Source organism: Symphalangus syndactylus, chromosome 2 (genome assembly GCF_028878055.3).
Source record: "Symphalangus syndactylus isolate Jambi chromosome 2, NHGRI_mSymSyn1-v2.1_pri, whole genome shotgun sequence".
Classification (NCBI taxonomy): Eukaryota; Metazoa; Chordata; class Mammalia; order Primates; family Hylobatidae; genus Symphalangus; species Symphalangus syndactylus.
The window spans coordinates 11,376,418-11,402,889 of NC_072424.2; the positions used below are offsets into that span (position 1 = coordinate 11,376,418).

A 26,472-nucleotide genomic window follows, 5' to 3' on the forward strand; every position below is an offset into this window, starting at 1 on the left:
GGTTTTTTTAATTCCTTGCTGAAGATGAAGGGAAATGTACTAAATGATTTTTACTTTACTGTAATTCAAACAAATAACAAGAAGTTCAAATGATAATAGATCTACTCAAAGTTTTAGGGAATGTGAGAAGGTTAATTTTTAAAAATCTAGAAATACATGAAATTAATCAACTTCATTAATAAATACATGAAAATTAACATAAATAAAATTTCTGCCTAGTACAAACTTTGGGGTATCATAACACTGCTGTTGGATAAATGGGCATAAAACTTTTTTTTTTTTTTTTTTTTAGACACAGTCTTGCTCTGTTGCCCAGGCTGGAGTGCAGTGGCACGATCTCAGGTCACTGCAACCTCCACCTCCCAGGTTCCAGCGATTCTCCTGCCTCAGCCTCCTGCGCAGCTACAGGCACGCGCCACCATGCCCAGCTAATTTTTGTATTTTTACTAGAGACAAGGTTTCACCATATTGGCCAGGCTGGTCTCGAACTCCTGACCTCGTGATCCACCCGCCTCAGCCTCCCCAAGTGCTGGGATTACAGGCATGAGCCACTGCACCCGGCGGGGCATAAAATTTTTGAGAGGGTAAAATGGCAATACGTATTATAATATCTGTTGGAAATATCTATTATAATTAAGGATATTCAAATCCTTTGACACCAGGAATTCCAACTCTAGTAACTGTCCTACAGAAACAATTACAAATGAATCAAATGATATTCACTGCTGCATGATCTAACTAGTAAAAACACATAAACAATGCAAATGCCCAACCTTTGACAGCACATAAACAATGCAAATGCCCAACCTTTGACAGCCGGTTCAATAAATGGTAATACATCCCTACAATGAAATACTGCACAGCAGTTCAACACACTAGGTGGGCACTCCCTTATCACTATAGTTTAAAAAAAAAAAAAAAAGGCCAGTTTTGTCATTATGCTGTCAAAAGAAAACAGCAGTTACAAAATCAAAGGTCTATTGTGAATCTGTTCTGTATTTTATATTCTCTCCTCTGATCTTTTTGTCTGTCCTTATGCCAATACCATACTATCTTGGTTACTGATGTTTAATAATAAATCTTGAAATTTTGATCTTCTATTATTTTGGTATTTTAGGCTTTTTGAAAGTATAAATTTTCAAATTAGCTAGTCCATTTTTTCATAAAAGCATACAGAATTTTCATTGCGACTGTGTTCAAACTATAATTTGAAATAAACATTCAAGCAATATTTTATTTTTCAATACATGAACATGGTATACATTATCAAATTATTTACTTTTTATATTTCTCTTAGCAAATTTTGCAATTTTCAGTCATCTACCAGTAAATTTATTACCCATTATTTTATTTATTTATTTTTGAGACAGAGTCTCACTCTATCGCTCAGGCTGGCATGCAGTAGCGCGATCTTGGCTCCTTGCAACCTCTCCCTCCCAAGTTCACGAGATTCTCCTGCCTCAGCCTCCCGAGTACCTGGAATTACAGGTGCCCACCACCACGCTTGGCTAATTTTTGTATTTTCAGTAGAGATGGGGTTTCACCATGTTGGTCAGGCTGGTCTCAAACTCCTGAACTCAAATGATCCACCCGCTTCGGCCTCCTTCCCAAAGTGCTAGGATTACAGGCGTGAGCCACCATGCCCGGCCTATAACTTTTTGACAATACCATAAAGTGTACTGTACTGTACCATACTGGAATTCTACTGTACTTTTAATTCCCTCTCTCAATTATGTGTATATATACAATTGAAGTTTCCTTTTATGTTTGCTTTATTTTAAAATAAATTATAAAATAGATTCAGGAGGGTTTTTTATATACAAAATCAACTGTGAAAATATAGTTTTTCTTTCCAATTGTTATACCCGCAATTATTTCTTCTTGCTTTACTACTTCCAGCACAAGAATAAACAGATGTGGTGAGAAGAGACATCCACATTTGTTCCTGAACTTACAGGAAAAGCTTTCTATGTTCCAGCATTATGTATAAGGTTAGCTATGACTTTTCTTAGATGAGCTTTATCAGATCAAGGAACTTCCCGTCTATTCCTAGTTTGCCAAGAGGTTTTATCGTAAACAGATGTTGAATTCTGTCAAAAGCATAAAGCATAAAGCTTCTGAAACAGTGGTGCCCAACAGAACTTTCTGCAGTGACTGAAACCTGTTTCTGAGCTGTCCAACCTGGCTCAGCACTTGAAACACACCTGGCACAACTGTGGAAGTAAATGTTTAATTTAATTTTATTTAAATAGCCACATGAGGCTAGTGCTGTGACATTAGATAATGCAGGCATTGTTAAGACTTTGGCTAGGCAAAGATTGTTTAGCCACAAAATGAAAATCCCTATCTGTTTTTTTAAATGATGACTTAGGCTTCAACAAAATTAAAGATTTCTGCTCATTGAAAGACACCATTAAGAAAAGGATAAACAGAGGCAGGAAGAAAATGTTCAAAAATCATGTTTGACCAAAAAAAATACATATATTTATGTGTGTAAACACACAAACACATACACACACATACCATACACATCAATAATAAAGAGACAACAAAATACAAAATGAAAAAGAGATTTGAACAGACATTTCACAAATGGCAAATCAAAAAAAAATAAACAGGTACTCAGTATCATCAGTTATCCAGTAACTGCAAATTAAAATCACCAAGAGATATAATTTTGCCCCCAGTACAATAGCTACAAAGTCAGACAATACTAAATGTTGATGAGGATACAGAGCAAAAGGAACATTCACAGATTGCTGTTGGGAATGCAATATGATACAATCCTTTTGGAGAACTGTCTGGCAATACCTTACAAAGAAAACTATACATGTATCCTTTAGCCCGGCAATTCTACCACTGGGTGCTTATCCAAGGGAAACAAAAACAGACTTCACCAAAGACTTGGACAAGAATATTCACCGCAGCCTTATTCGGAATAGCCAAAAACTAGAAACAATTCATGTATCCATCAACAAGAAAATGCCTAAACAAATCATGAAATATTCATACAATAAAAGACTGCTCAGAAATAGAGAGGAGCAAAATCAAATATTTAATGATGCACAAAGCAACATGCATGAATCTCAAGAGAATTATGTGGAAGGGAAGAAGCCAGACACAAAACGAGTGCATGACCCCACTGGTATAAAGTTTAAGAACAGGCAAAACACATTCCTAACAGAAACCAGAGAGTGGCTGCTTGTCTGGGAGTGCAATGGGCTCAGATAGGCTAATAGGGATGTTTCTGGGGAATGGCAATGTTTTATGTCTTGTTTTGGGCAGTAGTTCCAAGGGTATACAAAAACTGTCCAAACAAAATTAAAATGAGCATTTTGTTGTATGCAAATTATAACAATTTTTAAAAGTTTTTAAAATTTAAGCAAGCAAAAATAACAATGCTGTTTTGTAAAATATGCAGGCATACTAGTCATAATCTTAATAACAAGGTTAATATAAACATAGAAAATAAATGCTGGCACAGTAGATATCTCCAATATGTAGCATTACATACAAGGGAACTTTTATCGTCTGCACTATAACATTTGGGTAATGTGAGATTTCTTTAATATTTTTTATCCGTTGAGCATGTGTTATTTTTAAATGATAGAGGCAGTAGTGAAGATCTGCCATTTTTAATTCCATCCACACTTCTACACTTTCAACCATTACTGGCTCATCAAATAATAATCCTTGTTCATAAGGATGACCCTCAAGCAATAGCTTACACATAATAAAAGAACAACTAAATTAACAACAACGCACTTTCATTTTTTAATGTATTGAGCTGCACTACAACTCTCCAAAAACTAGCACCATGTGTGCAGCCAGTAAAACACCAGGAAGAATATCCACCACCCAAACTTCTCCAGTCACCAACATCTTACTCATTCAACAAGATTCACTGAGGCTTTTTAAAAGCCACATGAAAGATTTTTATGTTCATAAAAGCAATCTGCTGGGGTACTGACAGCATGTCTGGTTCAGTTGTGAGCCAGTAAAGGCCAGACTGCTCACTCAGGTTATGGAATAAGACACTCAGAAGAGCAACCTTCACTGCAATTATGGATGAGCTAAGAGTAACTATTTTACCAATACATCACAACGAAAATATTTTTTTTTTTTTTTTTTTTTTGAGACGTAGTGTCGCTCTGCCCAGGTTGGAGTGCAGTGTCACGCTCTCGGCTCACTGCAACCTCTGCCTCACAGGTTCAAGCGATTCTCCTACCTCAGCCTTCCGAGTAGCTGTGATTACAGGCACCTGCCACCACACAAGGCTTTTTTATTTTTATTTTTTTAGTAGGGATGGGGTTTCACCGTGTTGGCCAGGCTGGTATCGAACTCCTGACCTCAAATGATCCACCCACCTCGGCCTCCCAAAGTGCAAGGATTACAGGTGTGAGCCACCACGCATGGCCTGGAAAGCTTTTTGGGAGACTGAGTTGATGTGAAGCCATTTCTAACACTGATCAGGCGCCAGAGCTCTAGTAGGGAGCCCTGATGCTCTCAGAGTCACACTCCTGCTTGCTGTTCTGAAGAGGCAAGGTCTGCAGATCCTCCTGCTACAGTGTCCATCTCCATTGGCTGGAAAATGCACCTTGCCGTATAGGCCTCTGCAGGTCGTGCTCACTGCACAGGACAGCATGCAACGCCCTGGCATGAAGCCTGCTTCACTCAGTTTCACTTGTTTTCCCAAACTTACTGGACCACACACCTCTTAATACATCTATTAATATCCCAGGGAATATAGAACACATTTTGGGAATTCTTCAAACCAATTAAAAAAAGAAATAAAAATAATAATGATTTGCAAAGAGAAGGACTTAGAACCAACAAATGTATCTTAACCTGGAATTAGACAGCAAAAAGAAAGAAAACAAATAAAAGAAGAACTTAGAACCAGCAAACGAATCTTAACCTGGAATTATACAGCAAAAAGAAAATAAATAAAAAATCTGCCAGGCCATCTTATACCTGTGCAAAAAGCAACCCCTTGGCACAGGCTAGAGGGGGCGGAGCAGATGGAGCATCAGTTGCCAGTGAGGAGCCTGCAGCAGCTCCATAGGGTGGACAAAAAGGAGCCCAGTCATGCTGGTTTTATGGAAGAGCAGACCCCAAAGCCGATGCCTCCCTTCCTTCTCACTTGGACCAGTGCTGGTCAGTCCAGTGGGGCTCCAGCATCCATGAACTACACAGGCAGGGGAGCCGCAGACACGGCTCAGGGTGCTGAAGAGGACTGCCCGTTGCCAAAATCTTTCATTCCTTCTCTTGGTGTTGTTGGGAAGAAGGGCTAAAGATCTCAACATTTACCAAAGGAGAGAGGCTACATGGACAAGAGTCTAAAGTAAGCCTGTACCTACCAAAGCCTTCTAGAGGAGAAGAGGACAAGGACGCTCTGGGATAATACTCAGGACTGGAATTTCGCCTGGCCCAGAGAATACTGTAAGCATATCACCAATGCAGAGGCGACCTTCCATGATGTGCTCAGAGCTGTCTGAATCACCACTGACTCCTTGGGAATTTCAAGGTGGAGACATGCAAATTCAGGCCTCTGAGGAACCACCTGAGGTTGCCAGGTTACCAAAACATGCTAACAATACTTATTTTCCACAATAAAAACTTCTTTTTCAGCAGATTCCATAGATTGAATGACAGGATCCTTTTTTTTTTTTTGAGACAGAGTCGATCTGTTGCCCAGGCTGGAGTGCAATGGCGCCATCTCGGCTCACTGCAACCTCCGCCTCCCGGGTTCAAGCGATTCTCCTGCCTCAGCCTCCCGAATAGCTCGGACTACAGGCGCCTGCCACCACGCCCAGCTAATTTTTGCATTTTTAGTAGAGACGGGGTTTCGCCGTGTTGGCCAGACTGGTCTCCAATTCCTGGCCTCATGGGATGCACCCGCCTCGGCCTTCCAAACTGCTGGGATTACAGGCATGAGCCACTCCGCCCGACCATGAGGATACTATTCTTATCTCAGTCCCATCACAGCATAAAGAAAAAATGGTACTTTTTGTTTATCTCATTAGGAAACTCGTCAAAGTCTCCCATTTTTCTTTCTCCACCTATGAGAATGGCTGCATCACTCTTTCCCCAACAGCACAGCATGGAAAGGCTGGCGCCAATGAAGAGATGTGGCTGCGGTGTGCTAAGCTGATGCATGCCTCCCATCTTCTGAAATTCAAGCACGGAGCCTAATCTGAGAAGAGCTGTTTGGCCATATTTCAATCAAAAGGCAGAATTTTGAAAATGAGCACATGTGGAGGCCGTGCTACGTTTGCTGCAGTCCACAAGCCACTTCCGCAAACCCCACAGGCTCCTGTTTTGGTCACAAGAGCCAGGAAAAGTGCCCTGCGATGCACCCTCCTCACGGTCTGTAAGGAACTACTCGACATGCCCACACACCAGGCATCTCCACTCAGCAAACAAAATGTTTTAAACAAACGTTTATTAGCAAGCAAGTGCAAAGAACTAGTCACAGCTTGTTCCGCAGGCTTGAGGACCTCACAGCTCTTAGCCTTCCTGGAGGTCCACGCACCACCTTACAGTAAACACACACACGAGGCAGACATGAAAGAATCCAGGCGCAGGACCAGGATATATTAACAGCTGGCTTCAGGAGGCCAGAGTCCTCTGACCTGAGTTCAAGACTGCACACAGGGAGGAAAAACAGGTATTTTGCAAAGTATGTTGAAGACACAGAAGGGAGTTTTAACTAAATTTACTCACACTAAAAAAGAATCCTTTCTACTGATTCTAAGTGGGATGTTCTTAAAGAAATTATGTAAATCTTTATGTTTTGCTGTAACTCACACAATAAAAAGTTTGAATAAATGCCAATAAATTCCACCATGAAAGAGCTGGTAAGTTATCATAATAAATCTAGTAATAATGAAACCCAATAATTGCTTAGTGCTTTCTAAGTGCCAGGGATTAGTCCAAGCACTCTACATGTAATAACTTATTAAAATTTCCACACAAGCCTACAATCATGCTCTGATTACAGACAAGAAGGCTGAGGTACAGAGAGGTTAAGCAACTTGCCCAAGATCACAGAGCTTGTGAGGGACAGAGCTGCACATCAAGCCCAGGCAGCCTGACTCCAGACTCCAGGGCTCTGCTCTTCAATACCATGCACACCGCTAAGCTGGCCCAGGCACCATGCACAGCCTCTGGTGTCTTCCTAGACCTCTGGGGCACAGACGGGCAGAGGGGTGGACAGAAGGAATCCAAGACAGTGACAGCTGAAGCTTGTCAAAGAAAAGGGAAGGTGCTCTTTAAAGAGCAAGGAGATACATTGCAAAGTACAAAACTGCATCTAATTCACACTAAACAACCAATCTCCTTAACACAGGAACACATGCATTTATCCATTCATCAAAGGCTCGCAAGGAAGCCACGGTGTCAGACACTCCACATCCATAGCTCAGTTTCACTGAACATAAAGTGAAGATTTCAAAGATAAACGGAAGGTGTGCAGGAGAACAAGAATTTATTCCAGAATATTATGATGATTTATCACGTATCTCTTTCAACAAGGTTTTTAGGTATGTTATGAGGGAAACAATACTAAAAATTATAGCAGTAAACTCAGAGTTTTGAGCAGGGGTAAATACACAGTCATAGACAAAAGTAGATGAAAAAGACTCTAAATAACACAAATACCAAAAAAAGAAGTATTGGTTTTAAAACAAAGTAGGAACTTACGTGTAGGCTAACGTTGCACTAAAGTGTTTCTTAATGTAAGTTTCCAAAACAGGATTAAAATGCTGAAATTTTCTATCAGCAATCAGTCCAATGATAAATACCTGTCAATTAATCAATAATGTTTTCATTAGCAACATAATGTAAGCCATTTTATAATCTTCATCAGAACCATTTGTACCCCTGTGTTAGGATATGAACCATAACATTTTCAGATAGAAGTTGGTGGCTAGTTTACCTCTTCTTAACCTAGAAATGACATTTGCCTAACTATAGTTTTACATTAAAAAAAAAGAAAGAAAGAAAAGAAAAAAAAATCTGCCACCTCAATTCATCTTTCATTGGATTTACAACTAAAAATGCGTTCAAGGTCACTGTGACGAAGCAGCCCCCGACTCCAGCCTCAGAGGCTGCAGCATGAAGGAACGCTGTGTTATCCAAGCACATGAGAAGGAAAGCTCTCTTACCAGAGCATCAAAGACTAACGTGTCAAAAGTCTCACTCTCCGAGTTCTCCATCATGATGTTGAAGAGGGCATCCAACGTGTCCTGAAGAAACTGCATAGACACAGAAGGTCAGTTGACAATGTGAACCCACCAGACTCCCCCCACACACTGGAATAACTATCATCTCTGCAGTACTCCAAATACCCACCTTGCCCCCAGCACTACCTATAAAGCCACTCGGGATCTTTTTCAGCCACTAGATGCACGAGACAAAAATTTTGGATGAGTGAATTCAGAACAAAGAAATGCCACCAGAGTTAAATGGAGAGGGTCAAAGCAAGGAGAGGGCCTACTGCTTCCCCCAGGGGGCCTTTCCAACCCTCTTCCCAGTTTTCATAAGGCTGGTGACAAAGCGCTGAATGGCAACTCTAGGAAGATGCATCTGACTCATTCTACACACTGGGTACAGGACTTCAGCTAGTGGATGGGCAGAAACCACACAGGGACAGGACCCAGCTGAGTGGAGGGAAGGACCTTCTACCAACCAGGGTGCCCAGGCATGGAAGAGGATCATGATTCTGAAACTGGAATACAAAGCAGTATCCCAGTTTTGAGACTAGAAGGTGCTTACTTCATTCAACAACAACGTCGAAATTACAGTTACAGTTGACTAAAATTTACCAAATAAATACTACCGCAAAGAAGGACAAAGCATCATACATGTAATTAGGAAGACACTTCAAAGGCATGTCACACTACAAGTCAGCTTCAAGTCCCACCCCATCCTCCCCTGCAGGAAATGTAAGATGGACTGAAGATCACTGTGTTGGAAGTGATGATCCATATTAGAAGAGAAGGTCAAAAAGAGGCAGAATGCCACACAACAAAATACTGGCCATAAACATGATGAAGTACTGATCTATCACGATTACTCATTAGGGATATACAAAGGGAAACCGTCATGAGATATCACTTCACACCCACTATCCGGGCTACAATTTAAGATGAATAATAAGAAGTGGGCAAGAACACAGAGAAATTGGAGATCTTGTACACTGCTGGTAGAAATGTACAATTGTGCAATTGCTATGAAAAACAGTTTGACAATTCCTCAAAAAGTTAAACACAGATTTACCATATGAGTCAACAGTTTCATTCCTAGCCATATCTCCAAAAGAAAGGAAACATATGTTCACAAAGTAACTTGTACACAAATATTATTCATCATCTCCAAAAAAGCAGAATCAATACAAATGTGTGTCAACTAATGAATGGAAAGACAATCTGCAGTCTATCCATGTGATGGAATGTTATTGGCCATAAAAAGGCATAAAAGCAGGCCAGGTGCAGTGGCTCACACCTGTAATCTCAGCACTTTGGGAGGCTGAGGAGGCCGGATCACCTGAGGTCGGGAGTTCAACACCAGCTTGACCAACATGGAGAAACCCCCACCTCTACTAAAAATACAAAATTAGCCGGGTGTGGTGGCGCACACCTGTAATCCCAGCTACTCAGGAGGCTGAGGCAGGAGAATCAGTTGAACCTGGGAGGTGGAGGCTGTGGTGAGCCAAGATCCTGAGATTGTGCCATTGCACTCCAGCCTGGCCAACAAGAGCAAAACTTCATCTCAAAACAAAAAAAGGCGTGAAGCACTGATAGTCACTACAGCACGGATAAACCTTGAAGACACGACGCTAAGTGAGAGAAGCCAGACACAAAAGGCCACAGGGGGTATGATTCAATTTACATAAAATATCCAGAACGGGTAAATTCATCGAGACAGGAAGCAGATTAGTGGTTACAGGGAGAGGAGGAAGTGACTACTAATAGCTATGTGGTTTCTTTTGGGATGATGAAAGTGTTCTGATATTAGACAGTGGTAACAGTTGTACAACTCCGTGAAGACACTAAAAACTTCTGAGTAAAACGATGAATTTTTTGGTATGTGAATTATATCTCAATGAAACTATAATTTAAAGAAAAATAAAAATAAATGGGTGAGGTGATCACATAGCAAGGACATCAGAGGAAAGGCTGAGTCAGGCGTTTGGTTCAGATTCCTCCTGGACTGTGCAGCCTCTTCTCAACACCCAGGGGGCCTTCGGGATGGCATGGAGGATCTCAAACTGCTATAGCCCCAACACTAAAGAAGCAAACCACAGACTCCTGCTCGCAAAGGAGTGCTGTGGAACCACAGCAGCAGCAAAAGCCTCGCCCGTCTCCTTCGGGAGAGAGGATGCCCAGCATGCCCAGCATGAGATCGGAGACCCTTTCAGGAGTAAAATCCTCTCCATGCTTGGCTGTGCCAGCCATCACCTACTTTACACCAGAAAATGTCACATGCAAACAGTGGCAAACAAAACCAACCTGATCAAAAGCCATGCTGGTCTGGATGTCGAGGGATTAATCAACTCCTAACTATGTGGATCTGCACCACTTTGTTACTTTTGTACCATTTCCCATCATTTTTAGAATGTAGATTCTTTGCGAAGGTCAAAACTTGATGCCATCTGCTAACAGCCGAATGTTCTCCTGCCAACAGGCTCCCAGGTGGCAGGACCTGGCTTGTCACGGTTCACGCAAAGTCCCTAAAGTAGACCACCTGGTCCCACCCAGACACATGACATGGTCAATGGCACAGAAACAGAACCACAGGGAGATGGAACTGCACGTATTGGGCTGCGGAGCTGCAGTGGGGCAGGGGTGAGCACCTGAAGGAGGGCTTCACACGGAGCCATGAAAGGGCTTCATCTGGCACCCCACCCTCTCTCTAAGACCATGTTCAAGGGGACCAAAGTCACCATTTCCATTTTCCATCTAATGGGACAGCGCATCTTTTGCTAAATACACAAATACCTTCCTCAATCTATCAAGCAATGCCATCTCTCTCCTATCAGTCATCAGTATGCAGAAGGGAGGTCCTGAATAAATGGAACCAAACCCACAATCTATCAGCATGCCTATCAGCAAAAGGAGCCCCATGCAGGCGGGAATTCCTCAAGTCCTGGCTGGCCATTAACAGCCCCGTGGCCTCAAGTCAATTCCGCTCTCTAGGCTCACAGTGCATGTCAGACACGCCAGCAGAGAAAAAGCACAAAGTTAGGCAAGGTAGGTAAGGGCTGGACAGGTCACCCAGGCTTGCGTGGTACCATCATGCGCAGGAAGAAGGGAAAGGTGTCAAGGCCACGTCCAGGGATGAATAATCAAACGTGAGAATCTATGAGATAAGGGGAATGGGGGAGAATGACGGGACAAGATCATTCTACGTTCTTCCAGGTAACTGTGGCAACCGGTCAACAGAAATACAACTCGTTCCTAATATGATACAGGGACTTCAAAATGAAAGAGGACAAAATTTCATTAACTGGATTCTTCTCAACTACGTTCATGCATTCACCTAGTTTCCATCTGAATTAGGGAATTTACAGAACGCAGGGAAGTCTAAAATGCAATTAACATTGTCCGAGCCATTGGGAGAAGACCAGGACTGAGAAGATGATTAAAATCTTAAGATTTGCGAGGATACGTCTGAAGGGTTATACGATTCAGGAAACTGGGGCGACCAAATTAACTGATACTGAAGTGAAGCACATTGCTGGTTAATTAAGGCCATTTTAAGTAATTAATTTTTACAGAGATAAGGTCGTCTCTTTCTGCAATCACCTCTCCTAGAGGGTGAGGAACTGAGGCAGCAACACACAGACCTTGGTGGAGAGTCTATGCTTACAGAATGCCACATGCCAGTGACCCCCTTATCGTCCCATAGCCAAAAACAGAACCAACTAAAAATGGAAATTCGCTTCCTCACGTACAAGGAAAAGTTGCCCCAGCAAATTGTGGGGTATCTGAGAGCAGAGAAGAGCCTAATACTGCAGAAAATATCAGAACCACAAACAATTACAGAATAAAGAATTCCAGAAGCTGAGTGCTCCCAGGGACCTCAGGCCATGTAATCTGACTACCCTACCTCATAGATAAAAATGCTGAGGCCACAAGGGTCTGAATAAATAATCATACCCGACACTGCTGCAGAGCGTCCCATGGGAAGAAAACGGCCCAGACAAGTCTCTCAGTGTCGTGATCTTTCTACCACACCACAGACCTCTCCTGGTCACTTAAAGAGGATCTCAGGGAGTCATAAGCCAGGGCTAGTACAAATGCTGATGGCAGTAACAAGGATCACGACAACAGTAAAATGACCTGAGGCTCCACAACAACCCTGCAGAAGGCACTACTGTTACCCCACTTCTCACGGCAGGGGAAAGAGAGGCTTAAAGAGGCCACTGTATGTTGTGAGTCCTGCAGCGAGGACCTATAGGAAGAGGACACAGAACCCCCAATGAGGTTGACTGCAAAGCCAGTCCCCTTCACGGCTAACCCAGACAGTGACCCCAAACCAGAAGCCAAGAAGCACTCTGTGCACCTAGAGGTGTATGTCACTATTTTTTTGTTTTGTTTTTTGGAGAGGGAGTTTTGCTCCTGTTGCCCAGGCTGGAGTGCAATGGTGCGATCTCAACTCACTGCAACCTCCACCTCCCAGGTTCAAGCAATTCTCCTGCCTCAGCCTCCCGAGTAGCTGGGATTACAGGCATGCGCCACCACGCCTGGCTAATTTTGTATTTTTAGTAGAGACGGGGTTTCTCCATGTTGGACAGGCTGGTCTCGAACTCCTGACCTCAGGTGATCCGCCCACCTCGGCCTCCCAAAGTGCTGAGATTACAGGCGTGAGCCACCATGCCTGGTCCATATGTCACTATTTTTTAAAGAGAGTATAACCACAATGCTATACTACCTTTGGAGTCACTGCCTATTTCTGTTAATATACATTTAAAAAAAAAAAAAAAAAGACCCAAAAAGTCCCTTTGGGCTCCACGTTACCTTCACTACTTCACCACCATCGACCTTCATCAGCTGCCTCAAGTTCTGCTGCAGCAGGCTGGTGTTGGAGCGCCACTTCAAGAGCCCCAGAAGGTCCACTGGAAACAGAAAATGACAATCAGCTCTTCACAAGCAAGAACTCTGTTCTGTCTCTGTGAATCATGCATTACGTGAGGTTCTCTATAAAATTTTGTGAACAGAGAAATCAACCCTATTTTAAAAGATTCACCTGCTATATATTCCATTCCTTTGTAGCAACATACTTAACACCTAGTATGTTTGAATTCATTATTCCCAATGACATTTACCATGAAATGATTTCTGTGTAGAAGCTTTAAAAATGCATTTGGGGAACTGAAAAAGAACTTGTCTTTCCATTCTACAAGAAGGCAGTTTCAGAGCACCACAAGGCCTGAAGACGCCTGCTCACCCAGAAAGTGCTGCCCAGGCACTGGATACCAAATGGTTTGTTTTTCCTGCTCAAGAACAAGCTGCTATTTTTTTTATAGATAATATAAATAAAATAACTAACACAAATTAAAGTACTGAGCCTGCAAGGTTAGGAGTCCCCGCAGCTACAGTAGCTCTTGACAACTGAGACCACGCCTGCACCGAGGTTCACGCCTGCACTGAGGAGTAAGCTTCCAGCCCTCACCATGTCTGGGCTTCCACAGAAGTTTGTGGTTCTTATGGTTGTGTTTTGGTTTGTTGCATTTTTTATAGAAAAAGTAAGGAATGAATATACTGGTTTTTAAAGATTCAATGTGGAAGAAGACAGTGTCCAGAAATGTTTTTGTTTAAGGCATCAAGATATTCTTTTTTTTTTTTTTTTTTTCCTTGAGACGGAGTTTCGCTCTTGCTGCCCAGGCTGGAGTGCAATGGTGCAAACTCAGCTCACTGCAACCTCTGCCTCCTGGGTTCAAGAGATTCTCCTGCCTCAGCCTCCCAAGTAGCTAAGATTACAGGTGCCCACCACCACACCCAGCTAATTTTTTTTTGTAGTTTTAGTGGAAACAGGATTTCACCACGTTGGCCAGGCTGGTCTCGAACTCCTGATCTCAGGTGATCCACCTGCCTCAGCCTCCCAAAGTGCTAGGATTAGAGGTGTGAGCCACCATGCCTGGCCCAAGATATTCTTTAAGGTTAGAAGACAGGATCCAAAAGCTCTCTAGGAAAGTACATAAGCCTACCCAATTTTCTCCTGCAGTTATATTAACATCCCATTACTTGAAAAAATACCATTAACAAAGTACATCTAATTTACCATTATGCTTGAAAATCAACTTCAGCTACAGAAGCTGTCTCCATAAAATAAAGAATCAAAAAACAAAACCCTAGTTAATAATGAAGAAGAAAAAAAAACAAAAACTCTAATTGTGACTATAGGTAGAAATTCAGGAAATACAGACATCCATTATAACTTCAGCATCAAACTGTACAAAAGGCATGAACGCAATAAGCTCCAAAACAAGTACAGCTGACAAAGGAAAGAGTTAAAAATAGGGAGACAAAAAAGGAGCACCCAAAGGTCCTGTGGAAGGTGCCCAAGTGTGGGCTTAACCACCAGCACACAGCAACCACTTGGCCTGGGGAAGTAACTTCACCTCAGTGTTCTCATCTGAACCATGGGTACAGTGTTGCCTGATTCACAAGGTGGCTGTAAGAATTAACTGACATGACCTGTAGAAAGCACTTAGCAGAATGCCTAGTCCAAAGCACAAATGGCAGCAGTCATCCCAGGAGAGGATGACGAATTGAGCAATCTACATTTTTTTTTTTTTTTTTTTTTTTTTTGAGACAGGGTCTCACTCTGTCATCCAGGCTGGAGTGCAGGAGCACAACCACGGCTCAATGCAGCCTCTAACTCCCAGGCTCAAGCGATCCTCCCACCACAGCCTCCCAAGTTGCTGGGGCTACAGGTGCACGCCACCACGCACAGCTAATTTTTAGTAGAGATAGGGACTCGCCATGTTGCCCAAGCTGGTCTTAACCTCCTGGGCTCATGTGAACCTCATGCCTCAGCCTCCCAAAGTGCTGGGATTATAGGTGTGAACCACTGCACCTGGCCAACATGTCTTCATTTCTAAGTGAAAGTGAAGTAATGGAAAAGGCTCCATCCTGCCCAGACACACTCTTGGTCCTAGGGTTAAGGGAGATTTCTATCTCACAAGAATTACCAGTATTTCCTTAACAGACAGTAATAATCTGGATCCCTTCATTCAGAGTTGGTGGCATGCTGTATTGTAAGTTTGAGACAAAGTCCAAATGGGCTGATGAGTAGTAAAACACCTTGGAGCAAAGGGAGTGTTGGAAGAAAACAGGGCTTGTCCAGCCCCCATGAGGCTGCCCAAGGCAGATGAGTCCCACCCCAGGCCCTTATTACTGGGACTCACGGCCCATATTCATGACTCCTTTCTAATTATATAGTCAGTTAATTGAGAAGAGGAATCACATCTTATACTTCTTTCATATCCCCCACAGCATCTAGCATAATGCTGAGGACAGAGAAGTTTAATACAAACCTCAATGAATAATTCAGCCACTGCGTTTCCCTAAAGTAATGGAGCTTCGCAGGAACAAATCATGGTTTCAGAAAAATGATTCCCTCAAATGAGAATGTGGGAGTGGATGCTTAGATGCCATTTGGGGCAGCTCCATCTTGTACACACCTGACATGCCACAATCCCGAGAAGGGGAACCGTGGCTGGTGAGAAATGAAAGGCAGACTTCCCATCAGTCCTGGTGAGTGGCATCACATCGGAATTTCCTTGTTGCCCAGCAACAGCTGCTGCTGAGAGCAGGGTGCCCTCTCCCTCACTCTGGGGAGGGGATTACTCTGCAGCTGGTGCGACTTAAGGAGCTTGAAGATGAAAGGAGGGATCGCCACTGACCCCACCCCCCAGGGGGATGTCCTGGTCCACAGTCTCCTTCTCCAGGGTCATAAGGGTTAAGAAGGATTCTGTGGATGGGCCTCATCACCTAACTGCAGCTCAGAGCATTGCTTTGAATGGGGGAAGGATGAGCAGGTTCCAAGTAATGACTTCCAAGCATGCTTTCGGAACATGACCCAAGTATGAGATGATGGCTTCCTGCACCATGAGCTCTGCAACACATGGCACCTACTGAAATGCTAAAGTGTGGCCCACCTGGAAATGTCACCTTTGGGTTAAATTAGGCTCTGGATGCTGTCATCTGTCAGGCGAGTGGAGCTATCAAGGCCACATCCAGAGACTAACATGTCACAGGGGAGTATCCTTTCCATAACCAAGTCCCAAGTTGAGCCCCGCACTGCTGACCACATGATATGGTTTGGCTGTGTCCACATCCAGATCTTATCTTGAATTCCCACGTGCTGTGGGAGGGACCCGGTGGGAGGTAATTGAATCATGGGGGCAGGTCTTTCCTGTGCCGTTCTCGTGACAGTGAATAAGACTCACGAGATCTGATGGTTTTAAAAAGAGGAGTTCCCTGCACAAGCTCTCTCTCTCTGCCTGCTGCCATCCACGTAAGACATGACTTGCTCCTCCTTGCCTTCCACCACAATTGTGAAGCATCCCCAGTCACATGGAACTGTAAGTCCATTAAACCTCTCTCTTTTGTAAATTGCCCAGTCTCAGGTATGTCTTTATCAGCAGCATGAACATGGACTAATACACCGCACGTTCCCTGGGCACACCCTAGCAGGCTCCCTGTGCATTCTCTCCCTTCCCCCACTTCACAGCTACATAGATCCCACCCCCAGGTATGGCTTTGCATTTCCTCATGGAGACCACTACACAACCACAAGCAAGGACCCTTCATAAATGGTTCAAGACATGTATGCAAATGGAATATAAAATTATCCCAATAGGCTTAAGGCACTTGAGAGACTTACTGCTCCCACACCAAGCAGTTTACTCAGCAGACCAGCAGTGGGAAAGTGTAGCCCAGAACAACAGAGTGCAAAGTGCAGAAACGGAAAGATCCAAAAGCATTTGACCCAGGGCTCGCATGCCCAAACACACAGCACACTCGGTGCACGCTCCACTACAATGTCCTGACTTCCAGACGATGGCTTTACTTTTGTCCTGTGTTTATCCTATTAAAGTCCAAACGATGACTGTCCCTTGGGCAAATCCAAAACTACTGCCATGATTTACAGACAATCCCCAAGAGACACAATTCATGACAGCAACAGATATTAATAATCAAAATCCATTATCAGGCAGTTAAGAGGAAAAAATTGGATTTTCAAGCTCTGTTTCAAGAGAGCATAAAGTCACTCTGCACAGCTGTGATACGGCTGCATTTGGAAGATGCAATTTTTAAATGTAGGATTTCTGCCTCTTCCAAACGGAGTGACAGCAACAACATCAGTGTGCTCTGAATAAGAAGTACCCCTGGCTGGACAGCAATGTCACTGGAGAGGCTGCAAGCAGTGGTGGTGCAGGCACTCAAAGCGGTGGTGGTGCAGGCACTCAAAGTATCGGCCGACCCCCGCACAAGGGCACGGCACCAGCTGATGGATGAGTGATCTGCCACATTAGGGCTGAGCTTTAGGGTGTGGGAATCAGCAGGGGGTGCCTTATCCCACAACACGAGGAGGGCTAGAAAGTATCATCCAAACCAGCTTTTAAAAATAAAGATAACTGGTAATTATCTCAGAGAGTAGCTGAGAATGGGGAAGACATAAAGAGGGAGGTGAGCTCCCAGCCCGCTGTTCATGTAACCCTCACTAAGCCCTCTGAGGCAGGCACTATTCCCATATCAACAGACAAGGAAGATAAGACTCAGAAACGTGCAGAAGACCGTTGTTCAAGGGCATCGCCAGGGTTAACACAGGGCTATGGTCCGATTCCAGGTCTTTGGTCTGACTCCAAATCTTGTGCACTTTCCTTTATGCCACGCTATCTTCCTTTCGCCAAAAATCATTTTAAGAAGTAAATCCATTGCTTTATCTCCCTTTAAGAGTAATACAGCTGGGCACAGTGGCTCGTGCCTGTAATCCTATCACTTTGGGAGACCAAGGCGGGAGGTTTGCTTGAGCCCAGGAGTTTGGGAATAGCCTGGACAATAAAGTGAGACCTCATCTCTATAAAAAATAAAAATAAAATTAGCCAAGCATGATGCTACACACCTGTGGTCCCAGCTACATGGGAAGCTAAGGTGGGAGGATCGCCTGAGCCTAGGAGGACAAGGGTGGTGTGAGTTGAGATCACACCACTGCACTCCAGCCTGGGCAACAGAGCGACAATGAGACCTTGTCTGAAAGAGAAAGAAAAAAAAAAAAAAAAAAAAGACTAACCCTCAGACCAGAGTAGAAGTGTGAATTTTAAATTACAACAAATGAACAAATACCGCCTTCTTCTATGCACTGATAGATCATCACAGCCCGATGCAATGAATGCCTTACGGGTGACGTTCATGCACCTACGGAGGACACCTCCACACAGAAAGGAGCATGGAAAACACAGGACTGAGGCAGAGCTCCTGGGGTGAACGTGTTTCTCCTCTCGAACGCACCGTTCTGGGTCAGTTTGGTGGAGCACACAAGCGTGGAGATCTGGAAGGAGTCCTTGCTAATGGTGCAGCTCCCAAGGCTCTGCATGCTCTTGCCCGTGGCCGAGTGGCCCTTTTCTTCCAACTCCGCCTTCGTGGAGGGCAGACTCAAGTACGTGGCTGCGTCTTCCAGCTTCTTCGCTTCGGCCTGTGGGTTTAGTCATGCCATATGTCAAAGGCAATTCACAAACAGCAACACACCATTTTTGCCATCCTTTGTTATCCCCAATCCTTGTAACCATCATAATTGCTTTTTATCATATTAAATACACATTTTAATAATTTCCCTTATTCCTGCAGCATAATTCATGTTCATGGCATTTTTATATGGTACCTATTGTTATATTATATATCATCTTTTCCCGTTAGGAACAACAAAAGGGGTGGTCATCGGAAATGTTCATTTACATAATTAAATGTAGCTAGATAGCAGCTTCCTCACAATGATGGGAAATGTCGGTTCAGGTCAGGAGGCCCAGAAAAGACTGAAACTGTTTATAGCAACAATATTGCACCAGTGCAACCAGATACCTTATAGACGATGAGATCATGCTCTCCGTCTCGCAGGGTGGTACCGTCGTATCTCATCAGCTTGACAAATGCTAGTGCAAATATTTTCTCAGATTTATCCTTAGCTGTAAAACAAAAAACAAAATTGATGATTGCCTTCAATTATCATGACAAAATAACATTATAAGAAGCTACAAAGGCTACCTTTATGAAAACAATTACAAAATTATATGAACAGGTATTAAAGTCAATCTAATAAACATATGGAAAAATGGACCATGTTTACAAGTAAGAAGACTCCTAGCATAAAGGGATCAGTTGTTCTCAAATTAATCTGGAAATTCAAAGCCATTCTAATCAAAATCTCACAGAAGAGATCTTTCCTGGAACGTGAAAACGGATTCCAGGATAAAGGGCCAAGAAGAGCAGCACGGTCTTGAAGAAGGCAGAGGAAAGCCCGCAACACTAGAAAGCGGGAGTAACTGTAAAGTGACAATAAGAAAGACCACGTGCTTTTAACCTAAGACACCCAGACCAGCGGAAATAAACAGGGCCTGGAAACAAGAGGCCACAGTAAACGACAGAGGCTGGGAAGGGGCAGACCATTCCACCAAGGAAACTGCGCGTCAATACAGAAAACTAAAATCAATTCCTGCCTCGCAATATCCATCACGTGAATTACCAATGGACTAACGACCTCAATGTGAAATTGTCCTGCCTTTGGCGAGAAAGTTCATCCCCCAGGTATCTGCATGTGGGGCTCACTCACTTCATTCAAGTTTCTGCCAAAATGTCACCGTCTCCAAAGTGACCACATCTTGTCTAAAATAGCCCATTAGTCACCCAATCACCCTCTTTCCTCTTACCTGATTTAGTTTTCATAATTCTTATCACTACCAGACGTGTGTTTATGTGTGTGTGCGTGTGACAGAGAGAGACAGAGACAGAGATAGAGATACAGAGACAGACACAGAGACAGAGACAGAGACAGAGATAGAGATAGAGATAGACAGAGAATCTTGTTGATATTGTTGCTATTTATTGTTGGTTTCATCCACTGGACCCTGGAATGTAAGTGACCTTTTGTTTTACTGCCATTTCCCAGTACATGAAATAGTGCCTGGTGCCCAACAGGTACTCAATCCATATTTGTGCCACTTTGGGAGACAGTCAACAAACAAATGAGCTTTCAGATGATAAAGAAAACAAAACATTGTGGTTTCTTAAGGGGTCACAGTGACAACGGGGGCAATCCAATTTATTAGTCAAAAGACATCTCTCTGAGAAGCTGGACAGCACATAAGCCAAGATGTCAATGCTGCAGGAAGAGGGGGACCTAGCGCAGAGGCCCTCACGAGGACCAGTGTGGCACATCTGGGGACAGAAGACCAGTGTGGCTGGTGATAGGCAGAGAGCCAAAGGCGAGGAAGGACTGATGAGCCAGGACAGATGAGGAACATGGACTGAAGAAATGGATCTGCCAGAAATTCCTCAAGTTGCAATCCCAGTACAGCACAGAAACGAGGACCAGAGCTGGAAACTATTTCTACAATTACAGATTCCGAGCTTTCTCTTTATAGATGAAAGGAGAGAGATCAGAGAGGGAGAATGACACATCCACCCGCCTTGAGTCAGCGGCTCAAAATATTTACCCTCAGATCCCACTACCCAAGACAACATGGCTTATCGCCTTTGCCTTCCTGGTTGTGCTCAATACATCCTGGTAAATTAAATGGTTCCATGAATAATCAACCAGCCAAAAAACACAGGAAGAGACCGAAGTAAAATATATGTACCCTAGGATTCTAAAAAAATAACTCTGTAAAAGGGCACCAGAGCACATAAAATATTTCAATATTCAAATGGCAAAGAACAGAACAGTTCCTCCTAAGTTTGGGTGGACTTGGAAACAACGACAACAAAAAAGACATGCCTCCATGAAAACAGCCAGGGTTCAGAAGGACGTGTGACAATAATGATCAGCAGATGGCTTCTACTGACCCTACCAGTAAGTAGTACAGTAAGTGCACCTTTTATTAACATTGTGCATGTTCACATCCGAGAGATGGACTGCTTTTTACTGCGTGCTCACTAGCAGCCATCATGAGGTGGATGGTTTATATGACAAGTTTACAGAACCTTAGGAACCACAGTAAGGGTTATGTGTTCTGGAGTGTGGGTAGAGCTGCCCATTCCCTAGGCCGCCCCACCCAACAAGCCCACTACAATCAGGGAAAACTCAGCTCCTGGCCAGCTGGGCCTGAGAGCTGCAAGTCTGCCCGGCTCTGTGGACCACACGGTCTGGTGCACCTGGAGTTGCTGACAGGTTGCTGGAAACGTATTATGTTAACCTATCGACACCAAACTTTCCAATCCCAAGGACAGATCCCAGGTGAGAAATCCCATCACTTCTTCCCTTTGCTAGCCTCCTCTTCAGGGTAGCAAGCGGGGACCAACGTGGCCTCAGCTCTTTCTATGTGTTTCTGCCCCAGGTATCTGCATGCAGGGCTGGCTGGGGAGGCCCCAAAGGCCATGGTCAGCGGCCAACATCCAGGCTTTCATTGGCATCGCACTTGCGATGCTCAACATGTTTCCAAAATCCCACAAGCTGTGGCCACGGAGACTTCATTTATTATGCAAATGTGTCCTGGTATGTTGGGTGATAGCATCTTGTCTACGATGAGTACTTAAAACTGACAAGAAAAACAAGGATTTTGAAAATTAAAATGCTACAGGAGCTATCGCTCTGTCCTAGTATAATTTATTAATTAGAGAGAACGAGCTTGTTAAAAGACGGGAGTGTGATTTTGAGACGAGTCCTCTGTGGATTCCAGAACCCTGTCCTCACCCTGTTTCCTCCGTGGGCCTCAGGGTAATGTATGCATGGAGCCCTAGAGGGTCTGGGGCACACTGCAGCCCACTAGGCTGGCCCCCGCCATGCCCTCCATGCCTTGGTCCAGGACACACCTGTGCCCACAGCCACCCCCATTCCACCAGCACCCTCCGCTCACATCATACTTCTGCCTAATTCACGTGATACTCACAGGCTGCCATGCCCTAGCTGGCTCTTGCAAACTAATCTCAAACCTCAACACAAACCTAAGCTCTGCAAGAGGGGAAACCCCAGCAGCTTGTTGTGTATACAAGCAGGAACTCAAAGCCAAAGGAAAGAAGTGGCCTCGCCACTCCCCTAAGGCATTGGAGCATAAGGCTCGGGCACAAGGACCTGGGTTAGAACCAAGGCTCTCCCACTGACTACTTGGGTGCCTTTCAGCCCCTGACCTGGGGTTTCCAAGCCCCAGTTTCCTCATCTGTAATGTGGGAAGTAATAATACTGATACCACATGGGAATCTTGCGAGGACGAATCCAAATAACACAATAAACTTCTTGTGTCGGGCACATGGTAAGAGCATAGTGAACAATGGCCAACATCTGTTAATAGTTGTTATTATCCTACAGCTTCGGCCACCAAGGATGTTGTGCACCATTAGCAGATTCGACTTGGTCTGGGGTCTGATAGCCTGGATCTGGTCCCGGGGTAAGGATGAGATGGCAGGGAACTGCCTTCCAAGCTGGAGGCCTTCCTGACCCTGCTTCTCCTGTTAGACATAAACCTGGATGCCCTTGTAACTGAACCCCTGACCTGCGTGCACTGTTGGGACAGGACAGGAGTGCAATGATGCTTTCGGCAGCTGCCAGCTGCCACCCACCCCCCGCACTCCCCCGCCATGCACCACCCACCACCAGGCACCCCATGCTGCTTGAAACCCCTCCAGTCAGCCGCATCGCAGGCCGGGCCCCACCACACACACATCTGCCATTGACAGTCGTGGGCTGGCACCCCAGCTCTGCAGACCTCACACACCAGGCCTCTCCAACTCCCCTGAACAAGAGCAGGCCCCAGCTTCTCAACGGTCCCACAAGGTGGTCTACACACCATAACATCATGACCATGCTCGTGCATTTGCTCTCCAGGCTGCTCTCCTGCAGCCCCCCTGTCCAGGCACACCCACCCCACATGGAGGGCCCAGGGCAGGCCAGGCTCCAGAAATAGTCAGGTGAATGAACACATTATCCCAGCAGCAGCAACTACAATGGAGCCCCTATCCATACCAGGCACCGTGCCAGAAGGTGGCCAGCCTCCACCTTGCCTGACCTTCAAGAATACCCTAGGAGGAAGGTTTATGTATTTTTTGTTTTGTTTTCTGTTTTTGAGACAGGGTCTCACTCTGTTCCCCAGGCTGAAGTGCAGTGGTGCAATCACAGCTCACTGCAACCTCCACCTCCCAGGTTCAAGCAATCCCCCTGCCTCAGCCTCCTGAGCAGGCTGAGACTACAGGTACACACCGTCACACCAGGATAATTGTTTTGATTTTCAGTAAAGATGGGGTCTCACTGTGTTGCCCAAGCTGGTCTCAAACTCTGGGGCTCAAGCAATCTTCCACCTTGGCCTCCCAAAGTGCTGGGATTACAGGTGTGAGCCACAGTGCCAGCCAGAAAGGTATTCTTATCCTCAAATGAAGATACAGAAGAGGCTCACGCTTAAGCTCCATCCAGAGCACACAGAACCTGAAACTGCCCACTGCACAGTGCGACCCCCACAGGGTCATCAGTGACAAAAGGGTGGTCTGCCCTCCACACCACTCTTTTCCTTTAACTGCCTGCAGCACACAAGCCTGTAGCCAAATCTCTTTGTCACTTATTGTTCCAAATATTAATATGTCTCAGTTCCCAATGCCAAAGAAACACACACCCTGAAAGACAGGAATCATGTTTTCCTTCTGTGATATCTTACTGACTAGCACAGGGCTACAGCTTTCGTTGACAATCAATTTAACAAAATGTGATGGAACAAACTTCAGTTATCAAAAATACATTCTTTTTGAAGGAAAGTGATTGAAATAGCAGTTCTTTCCTCCTGAAGTCTTGGCATCATGGTCAGTATCACAGAAGTGTCTAGGAGAAAAGCCATCCCTGAGCTCCAGACAGCAAGGGCCACCAAGGAAGACAGAAAGGGCTCCAGATTTCCAGTTCCTAGACAGGAGGCCTTAAGAGCCCACGTTTGAGAGGTATTTGTTACAGCTCGGTAACTTTTCCAATGGATGGCACGGATGGATGGAAGACTGGAAAGCAAAAGAAAGACGGGGACCAGCAACACTGGGTAGGAGGAACTGGAGAAGGAAATCAAGATCTCCTGAGATGTGCTCAAGGAAAAAGAGAGAAGAATGTTTACAAGGAATAGGTTCCAGTGGGAAATGAGCCTTATTGTGTTACGATAGCAAGTTCCAGAACAACTGAGAGTGGCCTCTCGCGCTTTCCCCTAGTCTCCCTTAAAAATACTTGGGGGAAGAAAGTGCTTGACTACTCACAGTCCTGTGATGACCTGTGGCGGAAGGTAAACCGAAGGTGACTGCGGTTAACGTCCTCAATGGGAATGGCCACCTTCAAGAATTGAAACAGAAGTTTAAGCACTGTTAATCAGTATCATCCAGCGTAACAGTTTTATTCAACTGGAGCTATCAGGTACGACTGTAAATATTTCTATACTGCGGTGGCAAAAATACTGTACATCCAGTCCTCTATATGATTTTTCCAAAGACAAAATGCCTCTGCAAAATTTGTATCGTATTGTAACAGCTGCCAAGCCAACTGACTCTGTGACACAGCTAGATTTTTTTTTCTGAATGCTCTGACCATTACTATTAAGATTCTTATTTCTTTCTTCTTCTTTTTTTTTTTTTTTTTTTTTTTTTTTTGATACAGAGTTTCGCTCTTGTTGCCCAGGCTGGAGTGCAATGGCTCCATCTTGGCTCACAGCAACCTCCGCCTCCTGCATTCAAGCGATTCTCCTGCCTCAGCCTTTTGAGTAGCTGGGATTACAGGCATGCACCACCACACACAACTAATTTTGTATATTTAGTAGAGAAGGTTTTTCCATGTTAGGCTGGCCTTGAACTCCTGACCTCAGATGATCTGCCCACCTCGGCCTCCCAAAGTGCTGGGATTATAGGCGTGAACCACCACAACCGGCCAAGATTCTACTTTTAAACGTTGCTGTTTTTGGGCTAGGCATGGTGGCTCACGCCTGTAATCCCAGCAGTCTGGGAGGCCAAGGAGGGTGGATCACTTGAGGTCAGGAGTTCTAGACCAGCCTGGCCAACATGATAAAACTCCATCTCTACTAAAAATACCAAAAAAATTAGCCAGGCATCATGGTACATGCCTGTAATCCCAGCTACCCAGGAAGCTGAGGCAAGAGAATCGCTTGAACCCAGGAAGTGGAGGTTGCAGTGAGCCGAGACGGTACCACAGCACTCCAGTCTGGGTGACAGGGTGAGACTCCATCTCAAAAAATAAAAGTTGCTGTTTTTCTTCTCAGCCCCAACCTGGAAGGGTCTACACTCCTTCCACAGCTGTGGTGACCTGCCCACAGCTGCGCCAAGAAAGCTTTCCTGTTGTCACATTACACTCAAAGAAAAAAGACCTAATACATGCTGCCTCTAAGCAAAAATTGTCCCTAATTCTCACATCAAACATCTGTATTCCAGAGCCAACCCCTGGCCTGGTTTTCAAATATTCAAGCTCTCGGTGGTGGAACAGTGTTTACTCCATCATGGAGATGTGAGCATGCTGCATTATGAAAATGCACCACGTCAGAGCTACAGAACAGGCTCCGACTCCCCAGCAATGACCTCCACAGGCTGGCAGCTCGGTTTTTTTGTTTGGTGTAAAGACAGCATGCCACACATAAAACAGTACTGGGAAGAGAAAGACAATAGCTATCTTAAAAAGACTCTGTCATTTGTCTCCATGAAAGTCCTATTTTTACGTCCGAAAGGAGATGAGAGTAAATGTATTCTAAGAAGTGCCAGTGTGGTTCCTTAGCAACCTTGAATGACTTTGCTGGGAGACACTCTGCCTGCCTAGAGCAGCTCCTGGGCTGACGAGGATGTTAGGATGTTTCCTTGGGTTACAAACGAGCATTTCATAATCAGCACCATGTGATAAAATGACCATGTAAATAATACCTTAACAGTCTCAAACCAGCGTGGCTGCTTTACTTGGTAGTAAATCACAGATTTGTACTCTGAAATCGCTTCATCACCAGCACCCGGGAAAATCACATGCTTTAAAAGAAGACATAAAGAGCTCACGTAAGACCTCATAGAGCTTGACACCATATACATCTCCCACTATATATGCGGGGGGACAGGTACGCTCCAAGAACACCAACACACCCCACCACAAATGAACGTGTTCCCAGCAAGGGAAGCACAGATCCACCTGAAGCCAGCGGCCAGCTCCAACCCCTGTTCTCACACATTGAAGATCTTGATGGTTATGACACATGGGGATGACACTGACCTCCAGTCCCCCAGACCCTCAATCCTAATAACT

General features: G+C 44.5%; 1 protein-coding gene across 10 annotated transcripts in view; it reads right to left on the minus strand.

Annotated features, from left to right (window-relative positions):
- Positions 1–26,472, minus strand: part of DOCK1 (dedicator of cytokinesis 1) — a 556,524-nt gene that overhangs the window by 410,482 nt on the left and 119,570 nt on the right. For 9 of the 10 annotated variants that reach the window (XM_055245699.2, XM_055245682.2, XM_055245672.2 and 6 more), the window contains 7 exons: positions 26,103–26,201; positions 24,444–24,516; positions 19,095–19,198; positions 18,528–18,711; positions 13,026–13,123; positions 8,169–8,258; positions 7,705–7,805 (listed from right to left, as the gene is read on the minus strand). In XM_055245699.2, coding sequence (XP_055101674.2) covers positions 7,705–7,805; positions 8,169–8,258; positions 13,026–13,123; positions 18,528–18,711; positions 19,095–19,198; positions 24,444–24,516; positions 26,103–26,201 — 749 coding nt within the window. The remainder of the gene's footprint in view (positions 1–7,704; positions 7,806–8,168; positions 8,259–13,025; positions 13,124–18,527; positions 18,712–19,094; positions 19,199–24,443; positions 24,517–26,102; positions 26,202–26,472) is intronic. The other variant, XM_055245663.2, reaches the window with a different exon arrangement.